Source organism: Motacilla alba, chromosome 4 (assembly GCF_015832195.1).
Source record: "Motacilla alba alba isolate MOTALB_02 chromosome 4, Motacilla_alba_V1.0_pri, whole genome shotgun sequence".
In the NCBI taxonomy this organism is placed as follows: Eukaryota; Metazoa; Chordata; class Aves; order Passeriformes; family Motacillidae; genus Motacilla; species Motacilla alba.
Window position 1 is genome coordinate 39082063 of NC_052019.1, and position 20477 is coordinate 39102539.

A 20477-nucleotide genomic window follows, 5' to 3' on the forward strand; every position below is an offset into this window, starting at 1 on the left:
CTATATGTTTTTAAAAAAACATCTCATTCCCTTCTCAATGTTTTGCTTCAAAGGCTGTTATATTTCCTTAATTGAAATACTTGTATTCTGTTTATTGTACTAACTCTCTTTTTGCAATGTCATGCCTTCACACAAACAAACACATGCACACAAACGAAGTCTTCCAATCCAGGGTGCCTTTGATGTACTGAAAAATCTATTCCCTGGAAGAGGATAATCATTAACACAATGGTTATCTTACTACTCCAGTGTTCTCATGTCCTGACAATCATCATCAATAAAATAAGAGTTATGAGGAATTATTTGACATCTTTGTGAGCTTGGAGCTCCAGAAAGAGACCATCAGCTTGGTGTTGAGGCTGGAGATGCACAGAACAACCAGGATCTGCTAATGCCTGATTTTCCTGCGGAGCATATCTGATGCACAAAATGTATTCCATACAGTTATAATGGAATGTTTGAAAAGAGTCAGCATCTGTTTATTAATTTAGCATGATTATTTTTTAGTGTTCACATCTATTAGTGCTCGCATGTATGTGAAATGCTTCAGAGAAGACTGATATAGCTCCAACTGATTTAGTCACCTGAGCTGAATACATAGCAGTATAGTGAAGCAGAAAGCTTATAGCAAGGCTGGGGTTATAGCCTGTGTGCACATATATATACACATATATATGTGTGTGTGTGTGTGTGTGTGGGTGGGTGTGGGTGTGGGTGTGGGTGTGGGTGTATTCATGTACATACACTTACATGTAGCACACATGGTTGAGAGACTCAGGGACTGAGGCAGGGCTTTCCATTGCTCTACACAAACACTGTTCAATGCCTGGCCTTGCTTCTGCCTGCATTGTGAATAATACCATGGATATTTGTTGTTATCACTGCGAGTTCAGGTCACTGAGTGACACGTAGGTTCTATCTCCAGTCTTTTATAGGTAATTATTATATTTGCATGGTATAACAGGGGTATTGTGAGGTTTGCTTTGCCCATGTTTATGCAATGTTTGAAATTCAAATGTGTTTTAAACATTAAAAAGAGAAGTATGATGAATCACTTCATTTGCTGCTGAAATGGAGATCCTCATGACTAATGACAAAATGGAGGGGAAAGAAGATCATATGTGTCTGAAAATTCTGATGTTTCTGAAAAAATTGGCATTTAGTAAACAAATGACTCTGTGGTACATTATATGAATCTAAACATAGAATAGAATGTGAGAAACAGGCAAAATTCACAACTCCCTACATCCCTGTCTTCCCAGGCTCAACATCACTCTCGTCTCCCAACTGCTCTATATTCCCACCCCTCTGAGTGGTGTAGGGAATGGGAGTTCTGGTCAGTTCATCACCCTTTTTCTCTGCCTCTCCTCCCTCCTCATGATGTTCCCCTGATCCAGCATGCGTCCTTCCCATGGGTTTCAGTCCTTCAGGAACAGACTGCTCATGTGTGGACTCCTCTCTGTGCACCACACATGGATATCTGCTCCTGCCACGGTCTTGCATGAGCTGCCAGGGAGCAACTTTTGTCACCATGGCTTCACCACAGGCAGTGGGGGAGAGGAATCTCTGCTCTGGCCAACAGTGGGTGCATTTTGGAGTCAGATGAAAATGGTTCTGGTTGACGTGGGTGTACTCTTCTCACAAAAGCAACCCCAGCAGGTCCCCGACTTGCCATGTAAACTCAGGTCTCTTACTCTGAACTGGTCTTAAAAATGTATCTCTGCCTTGGATACCTGGTAGCAAAATACAACAATTTTGTATCACAGAATGCTTATTTTAATTTTTAAATAGCCATCTTGGCCATATGGGTAAGAACATTACAGGGAAGTAGTGGGAACATTCTGGCATTAAAAAAAAAAAAAAAAAAAAAAAAAAAAAAAAAAAAAAAAAAAAAGCTTTTACTCTGCCTAGCAATACATCTATTGCCCTTAAAAATGTCTTTATTGCCTTTATTGCTTTATTGGACAGTGTGGATATATAATTCCACATCCAAAGCAATGAGAACTTCAGTTGTACGTGTGTCCAAGAGTGTCAGAGTGTCACTGCTTCAGACAGAAATATGCTCTTTATGAGACCTTCAGCTTGGATCCCTGCCTGAGTGTACCTACTTTTGCTCTGCTCAAAGGCACGCATGCTAATGACCTACATAGGACTGAAGTTCTTGAGAGGCATTATATACAGCCTGCACTTTCCTTCTGGCTGCTGCTCTTAAAATGTCAGCAGCACCACAGCTACTGGTTTACAGCAGCCTTGCAGTGTGCCTGCAGTTGTCTTGCTTACATCGAGGACTGCGATTACAATGCAGTTGAGCCGAGCTCCTGTAAATACAGTGCAAACATCAGCCTTATTCTGGGTTCTGAATTCCTTTGTGGCTTCTTCTACAAAAAAATGTCACGATCATTGATTCAGTGCAATGAATTTTTTTAGCTCTAATTAGCCTGGTTTCTCAATTGAGAGTTATTCATGACACAACAATGTTGCTTGACTGTGGGTAAGAATGTGAGAGCATGCAACTCCTTACACAGGAAAATTCTATCTGGAACCTTGGATGAATTAGGGAACTTCTGTTTTCCAAGAAACACAAGCTCTTATTACAGTCTGCAGGTTTTGTCAAGGCATTTTAAAAGTGTTTCTTATGTTTATCTAGGTAACTTCTCACAGACTTCCCAATTTACTGTGTCTTTTATGCCCATTGAAGTAGATCAGGGCAGTGCTTTTTGTGAGCGAGACAGCAAGATGTTTCAGGAACTTGATATTTCTTATTGGTCCAGTCATAGCTATTCATGACAAATGCAGAGCAGAAGCTAGCTTTACTGGTTTAAAAAGCCAAACCTAAACTTTGTAACTTGCTCCTTATGCTGCAAATCGCTTCCTCGTCCACTAACAATTTCTATTTCCATCTCCAGTTTGGCCACAAGATGGCAATAACTTGCAGACAAAATGAAACAGGCAGACCGATTTGAAATTGTCTCCCTTCCTGAGCTTTTCCCAACGCTCTGCCCCCACCCCCCCCTCTTTTGTTTCAATATTTAATTGCATTTCTTTCGGAATTACTAGGCAACCCACCCCCAGATGTGCAGTTTAAAGGTGATGTGCTTGCAGTGTGGTTTTCAGGATCTACTCCGTAGAGCACCATCATGTGATACTGGGGTAAGGTGGAGTTCAGCTTTAAGGGGGAGTCTCCAGCCTTCCTCACCAATCTTTAGGATCTGACTGGAGAAATACCAAAGGATCCTTCTCCTTTCCCTGCTCCTTCTCCATCCAGCCTCCTGGGCCAGCCCCTGAGCAGACCAAAGACGGGCAGAGCAGTTGCAAGGTGAGTTTCCCCCGTGGTTGCTTTTCCATGACTCTGGGTAGTTGTGTGCCAGTTAGGCTGGTGTTTCCTCGCTGTCTTAGGTGCAAGTGACAAAATCCTCCAAGGGAGGATTAGGTTCCAGATAGAACTTCCGAGCAGCTGGGTGAACCTTCAGCTCGTGCTGACAGCATTTTGCTCTCGCTTTTGAACAGCTCTCATAGTTTTATTGTACATTTCCATTCACCTCACAGTACATTATTTCACCCTTTTTGTCTGCTGGTTCTAAACTTTTGATCAAAATCTCTCCTGGAGAGTCAGGAGGCTGTGCTTGTGTGTGACTGTGCAATCAGCCAGAGGGGTCTGCAGGGCTATGGGTTTTCCCCATGCCAAGCCACCACTCAGAGTGGGGAGGGATCTCCTTCCTGACTTAGGACACAAGGAACTGTGCAGCTGTCTGGGAGATTGCACTTCATGCCCCTCTGTTGTCTGGTCCATTTTGCAGAAGGACAGGAAAGAAGGACTCCTGTCAACTTGGCAGCAGTGGGCTGGTTCCTAGATACACTCTTGCACACAGCAGAGAGGTTGCATCTCTGCTAAGGGAAAGATGAGGGGAGAAGGAGCAGAGCATGCTCTGGTTTTGAGTTTTATATTTAATAAATAAGCAAGAGCAGAGCTTGGCTAAGGAAGTAGAAAAACCAAGAGCATTAAACCCTAGACACCTTATTGCTGGGGGCAGTTTGGTCCTGACTGGTGAAAGAACCTGTCCAGTTCCCTCCTCGCAGGACATGGCTCCTTGCCTGCTCTTGCCATCATTCTGTCAAGTCACAGGGCTGGAGTGCCCACCTTGTGCCATACAAGTGATGATGGGGTTCATGATTAAATCCAGGTGTTGATTTTCAGACTATGATAAAGTTACACTGTGGGAATTGAGGAGCCCTGGCTCTCCACATCAGCCACATGCTTTCCATTTGGGTAAAGCACCTACTTCTGGCTGTGACAGAAGTGATGCTTCAAGGGGCCTTGGGGGTGGAAATTTCTTTATTAGACCCTAAAAAAGATTTGGTAGACTAGGAAATCAGATAAATTTAGTTAGCAGACGGTCTGAGAGGTAAACTCAGGTGCATACCTAGATAGCTTGAAAATCAGAGTAGTCAAACAGACAGAGAAGCCTTTTGTCTGAAATCACTGCTGTTAACTCTCACAGTAAAATGTCACTCAGAGGCAAGCTACATTGCCTGTCACAGTTTCATGTAGCCTTGTGCTGATTGAAAGAGCCAGAAGAGCCAGCAGGGGTTAGCTCCTGACAGCGGAGAGAAGGCATGGCATTGGCTTGGTCATCCTTTGGCTGACCCTCAGGAGGAGTTGCAGCTGCAAGCCCAGCCCTGACACATTGCCCTAGGGAGGAGGCAGCCAGCTCTGGTGCCCAGCATGTGGCTGGTTAAAAGGGTGTCTGCCACCAGTAAGAGACAAAGACAATTCTTTTCCAGAGACTTACATAGTACAGAGATTTATATCGAGTATCATTTAAGAACAAAAGCTCACCTATTCAGGGTAACTTCTATTGAAGTACATTTTAGTGGGCAATGTTTTTACAGCTTTTCTGATAAATGCCATATGAAGTCACATTTGAAACCCACTTGTGTGAATTTTAAGTGGCATTACTTTCATTACCACAACCTAAGGTTAAGTGAGCAATAAATTTAGCTCACAGGAGTGGGCAGAGAGAAAGTTCTAGTCTCAATGTGGAATGCAGAGCCACTAATGATGCCCAGATTCAGTGGCACTGTTGGCAAGTTGAAGTAAAGGTATGTCAGGTTATCAATTAATTGGTTTTTAATTGTTTATTAATTAATTTTATTTTATTTTTTAATTTGCCTTCTGAACACAGATGCTTGATTTTCAGATTTTTAAAATCCAGGGCCTTGCAAAGGGGTGGTTATTTAAGCATGCCTATTTCCCTTGCTTGGCTAAAGAAATTTTCTGGGGTGTTTAAAATTTGCCGAGTTTTGTTTTTTTGTCTTGTATTTTTCTTTCTTTGCTGCAAAGCCCTGGTAGCTAAGATTAAGGTGTTCAGAGTTCCCGATTTACCTTGGACTCAGTGCCAGTGCTGCTGAGGGCACTTGGCCGCTCAACATCAAGTGTATGTGTTTTGGGGAAAAAAAAAAAAAAAAAAAAAAAAAAAGCAGCAATTGAGTCATTTTTCCACCCGTCACATTAGTCAGATGGGCTTTCCCCTCCTCCTCATGTGATGCCTGGATATAATTTCACTTAGGGCAGTTTAAGAAAGCAGACGTTTGCAGATCAAACTTGTGAAAAGGAGACGTAAAACACAAAGTGGAGTCTGCGCTGGTGGAAGGCTGAAATTACTTCCCGGCTCGCTGTTTCGTGCGACTTGTGCCGGCGGGAACGGGCCGGGCACGGCTCGTGTCCCCGCTGGCCGTCCCGCGCCTCGGTCCTGCCTGCTGCCTCCTTGCGCAGCCCGCGGAGCGGAGCGGAGCGGAGGGAGCCCGGCGGGGAGCGGCGGGCGCGGGGCGGCTCCGCTCCGCTCCGCCCGGGGCAGGCGCCGCGCCCGGCGGTGACGGGCCCTGCTGCTTCCCTTGTCCCCAGGTGCTGCGAGGGACATGCGGCACTGAGGAGCGGGCTCGGCCCGGGCTCCGCTGCGGGGCCGACGGGCGCGTTCTGAGCTCGGAGCGGTCTGGATGAACGCGGCGGCGGCGGAGGTCGGCGGCGAGTTGCAAACAACATGAATACCTCGGTTCTCGCCCCACTGGGAAATATTTCCGGTCACCTGAATTTTTCGGAGATGAACTCGCAGATCTTGCAGTTTGAGGACGAAGATTGCCACGTGCCTTTGGCCATGGTCTTCACTTTGGCCTTGGCTTATGGGACTGTGATAATTCTGGGAATCTCTGGGAATCTGGCCTTGATTGTCATTATTTTAAAACAAAAGGAGATGCGCAACGTTACCAACATCCTCATTGTCAACCTGTCCTTTTCTGATCTCCTAGTGACCATCATGTGTCTTCCCTTTACTTTTGTGTACACTTTAATGGACCACTGGATTTTTGGGGAGGCCATGTGCAAGTTGAATCCTTTCGTGCAATGTGCCTCCATCACTGTCTCGGTCTTTTCTTTAGTCCTCATTGCTATCGAGCGCCATCAGCTGATCATCAATCCCCGCGGCTGGAGGCCGAACAACAGACATGCCTACATGGGGATTGCTGCCATATGGATTTTAGCCACAGCTTCCTCCTTGCCTTTCCTGATCTACCACGTATTGACAGATGAGCCCTTCAGAAATGTAACATTTGATGAATATAAGGACAAATATGTGTGCTTGGACCTGTTCCCCTGGGACACTGCCAGGCTTTCTTATACCACAACGCTTTTGGTGATTCAGTACTTTGGACCACTTTGTTTTATATTTATTTGCTACCTGAAGGTAAGATAGAATCCTCTTGCAATATGTACTTCGTTCTACCTGATGTTTGTTTATTCTTGCAAAGATGACAGTGGTAGGTTAATTTATCCCATGTGTTTCTCTTTGTTGAATTTCCTGCAGATATACATACGGTTAAAAAAAAGGAACAACATGATGGACAAGATGAGAGACAGTAAGTACAGATCCTCTGAAACCAAAAGGATCAACATCATGCTGATATCAATAGTGGTCGCATTTGCAGTTTGCTGGCTGCCTCTCACCATCTTCAATATCGTGTTTGACTGGAATCATGAAATTCTGCCCGTTGCTACCTGCAGCCACAACCTGTTGTTCCTGATTTGCCACCTCACGGCCATGATCTCCACCTGTGTGAATCCTATCTTCTATGGGTTTCTCAATAAGAACTTCCAAAGGGACCTGCAGTTTTTTTTTCATTTTTGTCACTTCCACTCCCGTGAGGAGGATTATGAGACTATAGCCATGTCCACCATGCACACAGATGTTTCAAAAACCTCTTTAAGGCAGGCAAGCCCCATCACATTTAAAAAAATAAATAATGATGACGATGAAAAAATATAAAGAAGTAATAAAAATTCTACACCAAACTGCAAGAAGTGTGATTGCAGGTGAAGTGTGTCCAAGGACAAGCAAAATTACATAACAAGTACAAAAAGGGTAATGTTTTTCTTCCTTTTCCAAGGAACTTTGATTGTTGTCACTTTGAAATTATGCGCTGTGCATTTTTGCCCCTTTTACTGCTTTAATGTTTGCAGAAGTCATATCTGAATTTTATTTTAAGACATAGCCAGACCTGCTACTACCTATGGTTTTCATCAGCTGTTTTTGTTCTGTTTTCTTTGTACAGTTCTGTGCTTCAGCACAAAGGTTTACTTATTGATTTTTTTCAAAGAAGTAGTTTTGAGGAGTGTGCATTTAAGACCATTAGAAACAATATGAACCACAGGGGCACTGCCATTACAGATGATATCCACCAAAGAATAAAATTAGGAAATTCTGATTTGAAGAGGGCGCTTTTTTTGTTTCAAATTCATCTTTTAATCAACATTAAAATCCTGTAAAATCAGTGTAGGTTTGCAAAAAAAAGAATTATGTGAGACCTATAGAATATGTTTAAATGGGGACATACAGTTGTCTCATTCAAAGAGGCAATTTGGGCTGCAATCACTTAGTTTCAAAGACAGGATTAAGAAAGAAATTCTGTTCTCATTTACAAGAATAAAACCCTACAGTAATTCCACAGAACACAATGGGATAACTGATGCTTCAGCACAGCAAATGAAAACATAAATGGGGCTTCAGTCCCAAATGATTACAGCTGGTTTTAATAACACAGGCTTTTTAATTTAAAAAATCCAAAACCCATTTTTATCTGGCATCAGTGACAGGAGTTACTGTTACTGGGATGAAATGCACCATCTGTTCCAAGCCTGTGAACCATGTAAATGCTCCTTGAGACCTATGTACAGAATGTAGAGGGAGGTGGGACTATTTGCTGTCTGGACAAGGTGCAATTCCATCCTCACAGGTGACAGAGAAATTCAGGTCTGGTATTAAAAAAGTAAGATTGAGCTACCTGAGTCTTTTCATAGTAATTAGTGTTAATCTATATAAATTATGTATAGTCTCATAATACTTTGTGTTCAGATGCAATGGCATAAACCTGGACAATCTCCAAGGCAAAGGATAGTTTAATCAAGACCTGCAAAATTTAAAAGAAGGGTATGAATATAGGTTTGGTATAACTGGTATGTTAACTTCCAAATTCACAGTTCCCACAGTTGGTTGAAGTGTGGAAACATTTGCCAAATATATACAATAGACCTCTGTTACTGCTTAAAATATATATCCTCTAATTAAACAAAATATTCGTGGCTAGATCCCAGTTGAGGGAAACCATATAACTTGACTGCTGTAAATGAAATTACAACAATATCAGCCAGTTGAGGTTCTGTGTCATACAGTGTACTTTGCTATGTCATCAATGTCTTCTTGAATAATCAGCTTTTAAGAATACAATATAGACCCTACTTTCCTTTGGCAAGGTCAATTTAAATCATTCTGGCAGACAAGAGGGTCTTAAAAATGGATATAAATGTAAATGCAACATAAATGGAAAACTGATGTGATATATTTCTAAGCAAAAATATCTCAGGATGTTATGGTGAATTTCATATGTTCTAAATTTGACATAGATAAATGCCTAAAAAATGAAAACTATTTGGGTTGCCAGTATTTAAAAGTGAAACACTGTGCCTTGTGCTGTCTTATAAATAGTGTAGAATATTAAAGTAGCAATGTGTTCTTGTGCATTATAATTCCATGTATTTCTCTGCTGGAAGATAATTTAATTTAGAAGGAGTTTTCTGTGCTTGAGAACAGAGGCAGAATGTAGAAAATTAATTATAAGACAGAAGGTTCTTTCAGAGCTTTGGCCTGTTGTATTTTATGAGATTTCCTTTTTCTTTGTGCTTCTCCATGGAATGTGTTGCTAATAACTTGACAGGGGTTTCCCGAAATTATTTCTCTCTCACTTTGCAACAATTTTCATATTTCAAAGGATGTGTATTTTCACAATGAGATACAATGTACAAAAACAGCCACGTTTTTTTTTTTTTTTTTTTTTTTTTTTAATTAAGATTACCACAGTGTGTTTTTCCCATTGCAAAAAGTCGCTGTGAATTTTATGGCTTTTTTCCTCTTTTCTTTTCCTCTTTTTTTTTTTTTTTTTAATTTTTTTAAAGCCCTTTCTTTCAATGTAGTGCGAAAAGAAAATTCACTCAGCTGAGAAACTTTCCAGTTACTTTGCTGGAAATTTTTGACCAAGCTGAATTAGGTGCTTATACAGAGTACATGTAGAGGAACCTTAGAGGAGGAGCCTGCTGGTGCTCAGGGACCTGAACCAGGTGTGTCCTAAGATTTGGAGGTCTCCAGTGGGATAGCAACATAATTCTTCCTATGTCAACATTTCTCCTGCTTGAGGTACAGCCTTAAATCATGCAGCCCATCTGACACTGTCATATCTTCTCCTGAGAATGCACGTCAGGTGTTTTTTGCCCCCAGCACCTGATCAACAGGGTGAACTGTAAATGGGAGCATTCTTCCTGCTCATCCTCGTTAAGCTCAGGAGCTGTTTTGCCTCTGCACTGCTGTCCTGGGATCAGGCTTCTATGTTTCCTCACTTCCCTGCAAGAAGCCTTTCTGAGCCTCTGCTGAAGACGCAGGTTAGTGCTTTGTCACACAAATAGCACAGGGCACACTGCCTGTAATGACAGTGGAAATGAACACAATGTAAGGACTGTTCTGCAGGAAAATGCATTTGGAGAATTTCAGAGGCAAAATCATGGCTCTTCTGAAGAATTTGTTATGAGGACAGAAATAAAAGTAGTCTCTCTGAGGTGCTGACCTAACATCTGCAGGGTTCAGCTCAGATCTACTGAGAGCAGTATTTTTGTCTTTGGTTTCATGACATGATGCTGGAGTTCTCCATGGCTTTCTCCCACCAACAGCCAGCTACAGTACCAATCCTCTTTTTTGTTTTCAGAGCACCAGCATGGCTTCTCCTCTATATGCTGAATTTCTTAACAGGATAAGCTGACAGGTTTCATGTTTCACTATAATTTTTCAATCATTCTGGATTGATATTTATTTCTTCTACGTGCTGTTTTGTCAAACGTCCCACACTTCAGCACATGTTGATTCCTGTCTCAAAAGCCTGAAGATCCCTTTCATTCTTTCAGACTTGTAGAAAAGTTTTACTGACAGAAAAACAGAACAGTGAGTGATCTATAATGTATCTTATTATTTATATGTCATACATTTCATGTCAAATCTCCAGCCTTAAATGACAAATGTAACTATTTAATAAGCATCAGTATTTGCTTCATTTGTCAGTTATTTCAGCATCTTAAACGTCACTTTGATCAACCACAAACATTTCTGCATAATCGAAATAAACCAGCATCTTTGTATATCATGTTAATAAATATGTCTGTGTTCCCATTTTGCTTTATATTTTTCAAAAAAATGGTTGTGTTATTGTTACTATGCACAGTAATTCACAACTTTTACATCAACATTAAAAAAAGATAAGGAAGTGATTAATTGACAATAAAACCTGCCTTTGGTAGGCTAAGAGAGGACTGGAAATTTAAAAATATATATCTGTATGTATATAATCTACCCTGTCATTATGACCACATAAAGAGAAAAGATTTAAACCAGGAAAAGACATCAACATGACAGAACTCCTAAGGGACTTCAGCTGATGCTGACTGCATCTCATCACTGATGAAGGTGTGAATGGCTAAGAGCTCATATATTCTGACTCTATTGTCTTGCACTACAGTACCAGCTATTATTAATGGATCCTAAAGTGAAAATTTTATGCTGATTCGTATTCAGACTGTAAATCAGTATATGTTTCAATCCAAGCCTGCATAGCAAATTCTCATTTGGACCTCAGAGAAATGTTCTCATATTAATGAAACTAAGAACTTAAAGTTAACCATTTGCCTAGGCATTCTACTAAATAAAACTGCATTGCTGGCTAGAAGCTCACACTCTTTCCTAAAAATCAGATTTTGGATATTACTTTTTACAGAAATAAGTTAATGACATATAGTTGTTTGTTCGGTTATTTTTTTGGTTTTTTGTTTTTCTGGATTCTTCTCTGGATTTTTTTTCTAGGCCTCGTAATGCTTCAGTTCCTACTTCTTTGTATCAAAGAATTTACCAGAGCAGTGCATAGAGAATGAAGACAATAAGGAGATTTCCTATCTTCTCTTCTTATTTTTAAAACATGTAAAACAGTAGAAAACATGAGCTTAAACAACATCTCTGTCTGTAACAGATTAAATTAATTCAGTTGAGTGGAAAGGGGAGAGGAATAATAATTATAACCAAATGATAAATTTTGTTGACAGGCATTTCTCAGTTGAAGGATGCATACAGCCCCAAGATCTACCATGCCCTCTTCATTCTTGTGTTCTTTAATATGTGGTATCTGCTTCCCTCAGTTATTATTAATTAACCAAGTCATTACTAAAGTTGATATGAAAGAAAATTCTTCTGTACAGGTTTTGCAGAATTTCTAATGCTTGAGTATAACATACAAGATGAAAAAACGTGATCAGCTTTGGCTCTTACACTTTAATTAACCTGTGGTCAGAAATCACTTCTATTCAGTATTTCTGCCCATGTATAACAGTGTTAATGCTTGGATTGAAGTCAATATTTCAAATATTCGGGAGTGCATTCACAAGGACTAACTTCAGCTTTCTTTCCTTGTCTCCAAGGCACTCACACCTTCACTACTCTGGTGCTGTGCTTTACCAAAATGTCTTTCCCTCAGTGTCTATACAGCTGCTAAGTGCCAGGACTGCCATCTTCCAGGGCAGCACTGGGCCTGGTGACTACTGCCTCCCTTCCTCCGTCTTCCACGGAGCTTCTGCTCTCACTTTGTATTTCATCCCCTTGTTAGCTGCTTTCTGAGGAAGCTGTAGAAATTTGTACTCTGATTTTGTAAAGTGCCTGAGTATATGATAAAATCCAGTTCTATTCAGGACAGTGCTTTAAATAGTTTCTTTCATTAAAATTATCTTCCGGCAAGTGTTTCATAGGCAAGCTTCTCAAAATTTAGAAGTATATAATTTACAAAGCCTGTGTAGGAAGTATGTCCATAGAAAACATCCAGCTCATTGCAGCAAAACTGCCAGCACACACTGTCTTGTGTTTTCCAAATAGCTGAATTGATGATCTGGTTATTTATCATAGGTCAGGCTTAGTTGCAAGAATTTGCCCCAGGTGAAAACATGTTTGAAAGTGCTGCGCAGGAGATGCTCTGCATGGTTAACTAGCTTGCTACAAATTATGTAACATTTCAGATATACAGGGAAACAGAGTTTGGAAGAGAGACAAAAAGCAGAAGATCTAGATGAAGTCTTGATGCCTTCTGTCAGACACAAAAAGACTCAAAGGGAGAATCAGATACTTATTTATTTTGGGGGGCTAACAGACTGACAGGTAAATGGTTTTTTTGAGTAAAGTGGTGGTCAGTGAAGTATAAATGATAAACAGGTTTTCTGCTCCCATTTCCAGAAAAATAATATGGACCTTTATAAATAACTCTGAAAATATATATTTTTATTACTCTATACCTTGGATTAATCTAAATTGCTCTTTGAAACAAAGGAAATGAAATGGTTTTGGCATAATTGAAAAATAACAGCTTTTCATTGCACCCACCTACTGCACATGAGTTTATTTGCTGCTTCTTCTGCACAACATGGAGAAGGTTTGTTTATGGAAGGAGGAGTAACCTGATCAACAAGACCTCCTTGACTCTCTTGGCTCATATCCATACTAATACTGTGCTGCTGTTTTTCCCTTTGCAATCTTCCCACCTGCCCCAGCCTCTCCCAAGCTATGAAACTCTCCCAAGTTTTTATTACACTGTTTATGTTGTTTCTTAATAAAAGCTGTCTGTGAAAACATGTCCTTGAAAGATCCTATTCAATGTGTGCTTGAATTTATGGGTGAGAGGCCATATAGGGCTTGTAGAAATGTGACTGGCAAGGTGAAGATATTTCAGGCAATAGAGAAATTGAAAATGTAGTTGTTGCATACTGTTATTCAGCCATTTTCATTTAAAGCTGTTTTTATAATTTTAATTCATGTAATCTAAATGTCAGCTTAGCTTACACATCTAGAGCAAACTTTCTCTTGGTGATCAGCCACCACAGACATTCAGCAAGAGGAGACACTGGGTAATCCACTTTGTATCCTTACTTAGCCTTGCAGCCTCTCACTTGCCCATAAGCATCTCATTATTTGTACTATACTTGAAGATATGTATGGAAAAGTCTTCACTTCTTTCTCTTGAAGACTAGTAAAAGTTGTATAATTAAGAGATATAAGAGACAGGACTGGATTGCCTTCTCTGATTTTTATTTCCATTATGGCTGTAAAGTTTGAGGCTCTTCAATTAAGCTTTGACTTATTATCAGTTTGGGCACAGTGGTCGTTGCCTGGATGTCAGTCACCATGCTGATATGCCTGTACTTAGACAAGTGCAGAAGTAAAAGCCTTAAAGCCTCACCTAAAACACAGGAGGGTTAATGAAAAGCCTCCCATTGACTTAAATCAGCTTTGGGTGAAGTACTTTTAAGTGATACTAAGGTGCAATACATGATCTGAACATTTGCATTTGTCCAAGGGACAAATTAAAAAGTCATCTTCAGCTGCTTCTTACAGTATGGTTATCCTCTTAAGTTCTTCTGTGAGTTTTACTCTGATGTATTTTCTTGACACAATTACAAGTTAAATGTGTCCGCTGAGCTGCCTGGCTTACTGATTTAAACCAATTTGCTTCACAGAAAATTGAAGAGGGTACTAGCAATTCATCACTAGCAAAAGTGTGGGCTTTTTTTTTTTTTTGATGATGATGATGATTATGATGATGATGATGATTACTACTACTGCTGCTTTTTTCACCTTATAAAAAAAAAATCCAAAAAAAATTACTAACAGCCAGACAGCATACGTTAGTTTACATTTGAAATTCACTTCAGGCAGTAAGGAATTTCAGCCTGCAGCACAGGCTGTGCATTTACCTGGTAAAGGTGCACCTTAAGCAGGAATATAAGCAGTCATGAATAAAACCACTGCAAGACATTGCTTAAAAACAAGTATCTTCAAAATTAGGTAAGGGCACATTTAAGTCAACATACAGAAACTTGACTACAAATATTAATGATCTTTGTAGCGGAATTTATACATTCAAATAACCAAGTGACTTCATGAAATTATAAAGCCTGAGCCTGGTCTCATTCATATTAGTCAAATGCTGCAGAAACATCTCTGATAATTGTTCAGAAGTTTATGGTATGGATGAGGCAGATAGATGAGATCAATCTCTGAAGCTGTCAGATTGGGTTTTTAGACTCATAGATTTTATCTTGCCTAGGATTAGGGTAACATAAGGAAATAAAATACCTTGGCTTTTGAATTCCTTGATCAGTTTCACTCAGTCCTGACAGATTTGCTGAAGCTTTCTGAGAGTGAAATGGTATTGGTTAAGCTGAGTACCTGTTTTGTAAATAAGATTGTTCTTTTAAGCAGGACATACAAATTATGGGTGTTAGCATCTGATGTCTTAAATTCTACACAGTAGAATATAGATATATATGTTTAGTATCATTTACAGAAGCACATTAAAATTCTGACTTCAAGTGACTTTTATCAATTTACATAAAACTTTTAACCTTTAGCAGTTGTTATGTTTTCATAGAACTGTGTTCATAGAATAAACAAACCAGGCAGTGCTGACTGTGGAATTTGTTTTAGTAAGAGGATTTTGGTTTCTCTGCCCCTGGGATCCTGTCTGAGGATCAGGACCTGCATGGGAGACATAGGATATAACTCACTAAGTGAGACAAAAGTATCTTTGCCAGTAGGATCTCTGACTTCCTAAGAAGGGCTTTAAACTGGGAGGGATGTGAAATGAAGACCATTGCCAGCAGCCTGTGAGGAAGTGAGGGACAGAGCTGTCTAGCAAAGGGCCTAGAGTGGTGTGAGTGAAGGCAAACACAACCACAATAAAGAGCTTCAATGACCTTTAACAGTTTCAGGAAGCAAGGAAGTTCCTACAAGACTCCAAATTGGGAAAAATTCCCTGATTATTTCTGGGAAATGACATTTCCAAGTGTCTCTGAAATGCCTGTACACAAATGTGTGCAGAATGGGGAATAAATGTGAGTAAGCAGAGAAATGCATGGGATTCCAGGGCTGTGGTCTTGTTGGGATCATGGCAATGTAGTGGGATGGCTCCCATGACTGTAATAATGCAGTGGAGGGATACAGGCCCTTTAGGAAGGACAGGATAGGAATTCAAAGAGCTAGAGCTGGCCTTTAAGGCTTCCTTTTGGGAGAGAGCAGTTTGGGTATATGGAGCCCTTCTAAAGATGGATGAGGAGCCTGATGAGAAATTATGGGAGAGGATTAAACAACAAACCAGCACTGATGACACTGTAGGGAGTGTCTGCTACAGGCTGCCTGCTCAGGGAAACAGTAGATGACACCAGAAGAAGCCTCATGTTCACAGACAGGCCCTGATCCTTGTGGTGGACTTTAACCACCCTGAGAAAATTGCAGAGCATTTAGAAATCCAGGAAGCTCCTGGAAGAGCACTGATGAAAATTTCCTGATAGAGATGATGAAGAAATCAAGGAGAAGATCTGATATAGCTCACATTTGCAAAAAAGGAAGAGCATGTCAGGGATGCGACAACTGAAGGCAATATTGGCTTCAGTGACAGTGGAGTTTAGACTCCTAAAAGAACTGAGCAAGGCAAACAGCAAGATCCCAGCCCTGAACATTAGGGGAGCAGATTTTGGCCTCTTCATGGATCTGCCTGAAAGAGTCCCACAGGATATGGCTATGGAGGGAAGAGGGGACCAGGCTGGCTATATGATATTCAAGGATCATCTCTTCGAAGCTCCAGAACAGTCCATCCCAATGAGCAGAAAGTTAAGCAATGATACCACAAGACCCATGTGGATGAGCAAGGAGCTCCTAGGAACACTAAACCATGAAAAGCAGGCATACAGAAGGGTGGAAAAGTGATAGGTATCAGAAGGGGAGCATAGAAACAATTCTTGAGGATGCAATGACAGGATTAGGAAGGGCAAAGCTCAACAGTAGTTGAGTCTGGTGAGGGAACAAGGCAACAACAAAGGCAGCAGGATGGGCTTCTGTAAGTACACAAGCAGCAAAATATGTGGGTCTGCTACTAAGTGGAGTAGGGGCACGGGACATTGAAGAGGCTGAGGTACTGAATTCTTTCTTTCCTTTGTTTTCATTACTATGACCAACCTTCAGATATTCTAGGACCTGGAGACCTGGAAAAGAAAAAACAAGGAAGGCATACCCTTGGTAGAAAAGGATCGGGTTAGGGAATGCTTAAACTACTTGACATAAATAAATCCATTGGATCTGGATGCAGCCTTCCTTCACAGTTATTGAACAACAGATCCTGAAAACCATTGATCCTGAAAACCATTTCCAGGTTCATGAAGGACAGGAAAGTGATCAGGAGTAGTCAGCATGGGCTCTTAAATGGGAAGTCATACTTAACCAACCTGATACCCTTCTATGAAGATGATTATCTTACCAAGCAAACTACTAGCACGGTAGATGAGGGGAGAGCAGTGGATATTGTCTACCTTGACTTCAGTCAGTGCATATTTAAGTTTGAACAGCAGCCCTATTCTCTAAAAAAGCCTTTTTACTTTGCAACTCTTTCAATGCTGACACATTGTCATGTGTTGCTTTTATTAACGCATTAAGGAAGATCCAAGTAAACTTTCATATAGAAATATTGCCATTTACTTCACTCTGTTGACCAAATTTGGTATAATAAGCTTTTAGACACACCTTTTAAACTATATTTGAGTTATACAAGCACTGTTAGAAAAGCACTGACTATAATAGTAGCTTGGTGCAGTTGTACTCTTACAAGTTTGGGGGAGATTGGGAGCTATGCAGGTAAAAGCATTTTTATCAATGCCCAACTAGGGAAAATAATGGAAGAGCCACACTTGCCTACTACATTTGGCAGCAGCCATCCAGGCACATTATCAATAGATAGGGCAACAAGTATGCTCTTATGTCTGAGCTAGGCAGTGCAGCATGGGAAGGAGGGCCATGGGGCCCAACAGTTACGGAGCACAACCAAGAGTTGTGATAATGCAGTTTTAGTCTCTATGGAAATATGAGGGGAGAGTTGAGGCAAATTTGCAGGCCAAGAACAGGCCTGCATGGAGACATCGAATCTGAATGTTAATAATTTTGGTATTTAGAATAACCTGCAGTAGGAAATGTAGGACAATTATAAATTCCTAGGCTAAGCTTTAGAACATGTGTTTGTCAAAGTTTGTGTTTGGGGCATTTTTATTTTTTAAATAAAACAGAATTATTTGAATAGTAAAATCCAGTTTAGCATGGTTCTTGTGTTAGACAGACAACTTGTAATTGAAAGTGCTGATATTACAAATTATTCTTTTGCCACTCTAGAGCTGGATGAATTTGAAAGAGTTCAGATTGCTCTAAAATACTTGGCTTACTAGGTATGATACATTTTTTTTCAAAAAGCTACAGGTGAAGCAATTATTCTGATGATGATTTATGCCATGTTACTAGTTTTAAATTAAAGACACAAGTGTTATTTGTATATTTTAGTTAAAAATTGGTGCTAGCCCTGTCACATGGGGTATTACCATTTGATTTCTTGGATGGTTTTCTTAGAAATGTGCTGCTGTTTGTACAATGACTATGATTACAGTTAGGCAAAAAAAAAAGAGCCAGACAAAACCTCTTTGTTCAGAACATATATTTTTATATGATTTCTTAAACCATACCCTCTCTCCTTCAAACACCACTCAAACCTGTGTTTTTAGTTCCGGATAGCACAGAGACAGTTTTGATGCATTAAAAATCTCACAGAAGGCTTTTGCTGCTATTGACCCGATCTGAAAGCTATGCTGATTTTTCAGTGCTCTCTGGAAGTAGATCCCTGCGAAGTATTTAATTATACTTCAGAGTATTCTGCTACTGTGCCCTATAGTTAGCCAGAATTCAAGATCATATGAAGCTGCTTTGATTAGACAGAAGCTGAGATAAACATGTTCTTTATGCAATGCTATTTAAAAACACCTTTTATACTGTGCTGTTTCCAGAACAACAGGAAGACAAGTTCCAAGCCCAAGCGAGCCTGGGTTTAAGAAGATCAATCTCTGCTTCCTTTAAGTGCTCTGTTTGCAGCTCTTTACACTGACCCTCTGTATTCTCATTGCAAGCAGCCACTGCTGGGACCACTGGAGTGACAATCACACAGACCTCCTGTAGGTATGGCACAGCATTGAGAAATCCCTCTCCCCACCTTTCTCTCTTCCCACGCCTACGCATCACAAGCACTTGTCAGACTAAAAGGTAAACTGTGGCATAGATCCAGCTTAAGAACAATAAACCTAACAATAAAGAAGGGATTTGAATGGGGGAACTGGTCCCATTTGTCAGCTGGTTACACAAACACTTGTTCTGGTGTGAAGGCAGAGGTTGGTGGGAGGAATGAGGGAATGTATAAAGATGGGAATGCACAGTTCTTGGGCTGGCATGGCCATGTAAATATATTAGTTGAACTGCATCCTAACTTTTTAATAAGGAAAATACTTCTTAATCCATCAGTGTTACGTCTGACCTGCTATGAGGTCAACTATTTTGGGTGGCCCCCGTTGTGTGAGCCGCTGGTTCTGCCAAACAAAAAGGCTTGGTTGGACTTTGCCTAGATCCTGAGCGCTTGCTGTTTAAAGGAGCCTTCTCTTGTCTTAGGATTTAAGATTTGCATTCTGACAACCATTTTTGCTTTTCCATATAGAAACACCTTTCATGCACACTGAGCTGTAGAGGCTGTTAGCTCTTTTCCAAGAAATATAATAATCATGGAAGTATGCATTTTCCAGTGAACCCTACAACCATGTGCTGTGATCTGTGGCATGAGTCTCTGGATTCCAAAACCTGGTATTTCTGTGGGGTTTTTTTTCCTTTTTTTTTTTCTTCATCTGGAAACTGTGTGGAAGAGACAGATTGTTGCAGGGCTACATCCAATGAGAAAAGAAAGTTTTGTGCAGTTGAGTGAAAACTGAATTCAAGAAACTGCTGTGGTCAAGACTCCATTGAGTCTTTGTTTCTATGACTAAGCTAAGCAATGTCACTAGCCCTGATATCTGAGCTTTCTTCAAGCAAATTCTGGCATGCCAGTAGGTTCAAACTGTCTTGCTAAAATCAGTCAGTTTTACCAGATATTGCTGTGTTGAATCACTGTGTATTTTAATTTTCAACTCACTTTCAAAGTTTGAACTTAGAAGGAATTGCCTTGATTCAGCTAAGCTTGACTTATGAAATCATATATGACTCAACCTGTATGCTCCCCTTTAAAATGCTCAGAGACTGTGATATGTGATACTCATAAAATGAGAGATCTTATTTACTGTGTTCACTGAAGCTTGTTTGAATCAAAAATTTGTTTGAACAGCAGCATTTTTTTTGAAAGAAAGAAATAATAACTAAGATCTGAGATGTGAAATTGTTTTTACTAAGGTTTTAACTGAGTTCCTAAGATATAGATGTGCACTTTATATTAATATCCATTTTGGAGATATTTTAACTGAATGTATTAGCAAACATATATCTGGTTTCCACATTACAACATTTCCATATAGATGTGTAATAAATGCATATAAACCCATTATTAGACATACTGGAAAGATTACTTTGAATAAAGTGACTGAATTAAAAATCTAGAGGTTTTTAGAATACAGTAACTTCTTGACTTTTCCAAACTTTCACAGTCAAATATAATTTGACTTTGATATAGTGTACTCTGTCACATTTCAAGAAAGAAATGGCTATAGCCTGGTATTTTGACTAACTCTTACAGTGATTGACAAGGGTGTTGGCCAACCAAATATCTCCCAAAGGTGCAGCCACCTCACTGGCCAGGACCTGAAGGGCTATGGGGTTCAAGCCAATGAAAGCAGCCAGACCAGGTCTTTCGAATGCCCTATATAAGGGAGGGGTTGGGAGGTAAATCTCCCTGTGCCACATGAACATTGGGGTGAGTGCTCTGTGTCTCCTGTGCCTCTCCCCCACCACGTGACCTGACGA

The 20477-nt window shown here is 40.3% G+C and overlaps 1 protein-coding gene across 1 annotated transcript; it reads left to right on the top strand.

Annotated features, from left to right (window-relative positions):
* Positions 1–3085: 3085 nt before the first annotated feature.
* On the top strand, positions 3086–13323 carry NPY1R (neuropeptide Y receptor Y1). The gene is made up of 3 exons (XM_038136571.1): positions 3086–3316; positions 5903–6737; positions 6858–13323. The coding sequence occupies exons 2-3, from the start codon at positions 6039–6041 to the stop codon at positions 7314–7316; spliced, it is 1158 nt and encodes a 385-aa protein (XP_037992499.1). The 5' UTR covers positions 3086–3316; positions 5903–6038; the 3' UTR covers positions 7317–13323.
* Positions 13324–20477: the final 7154 nt, after the last annotated feature.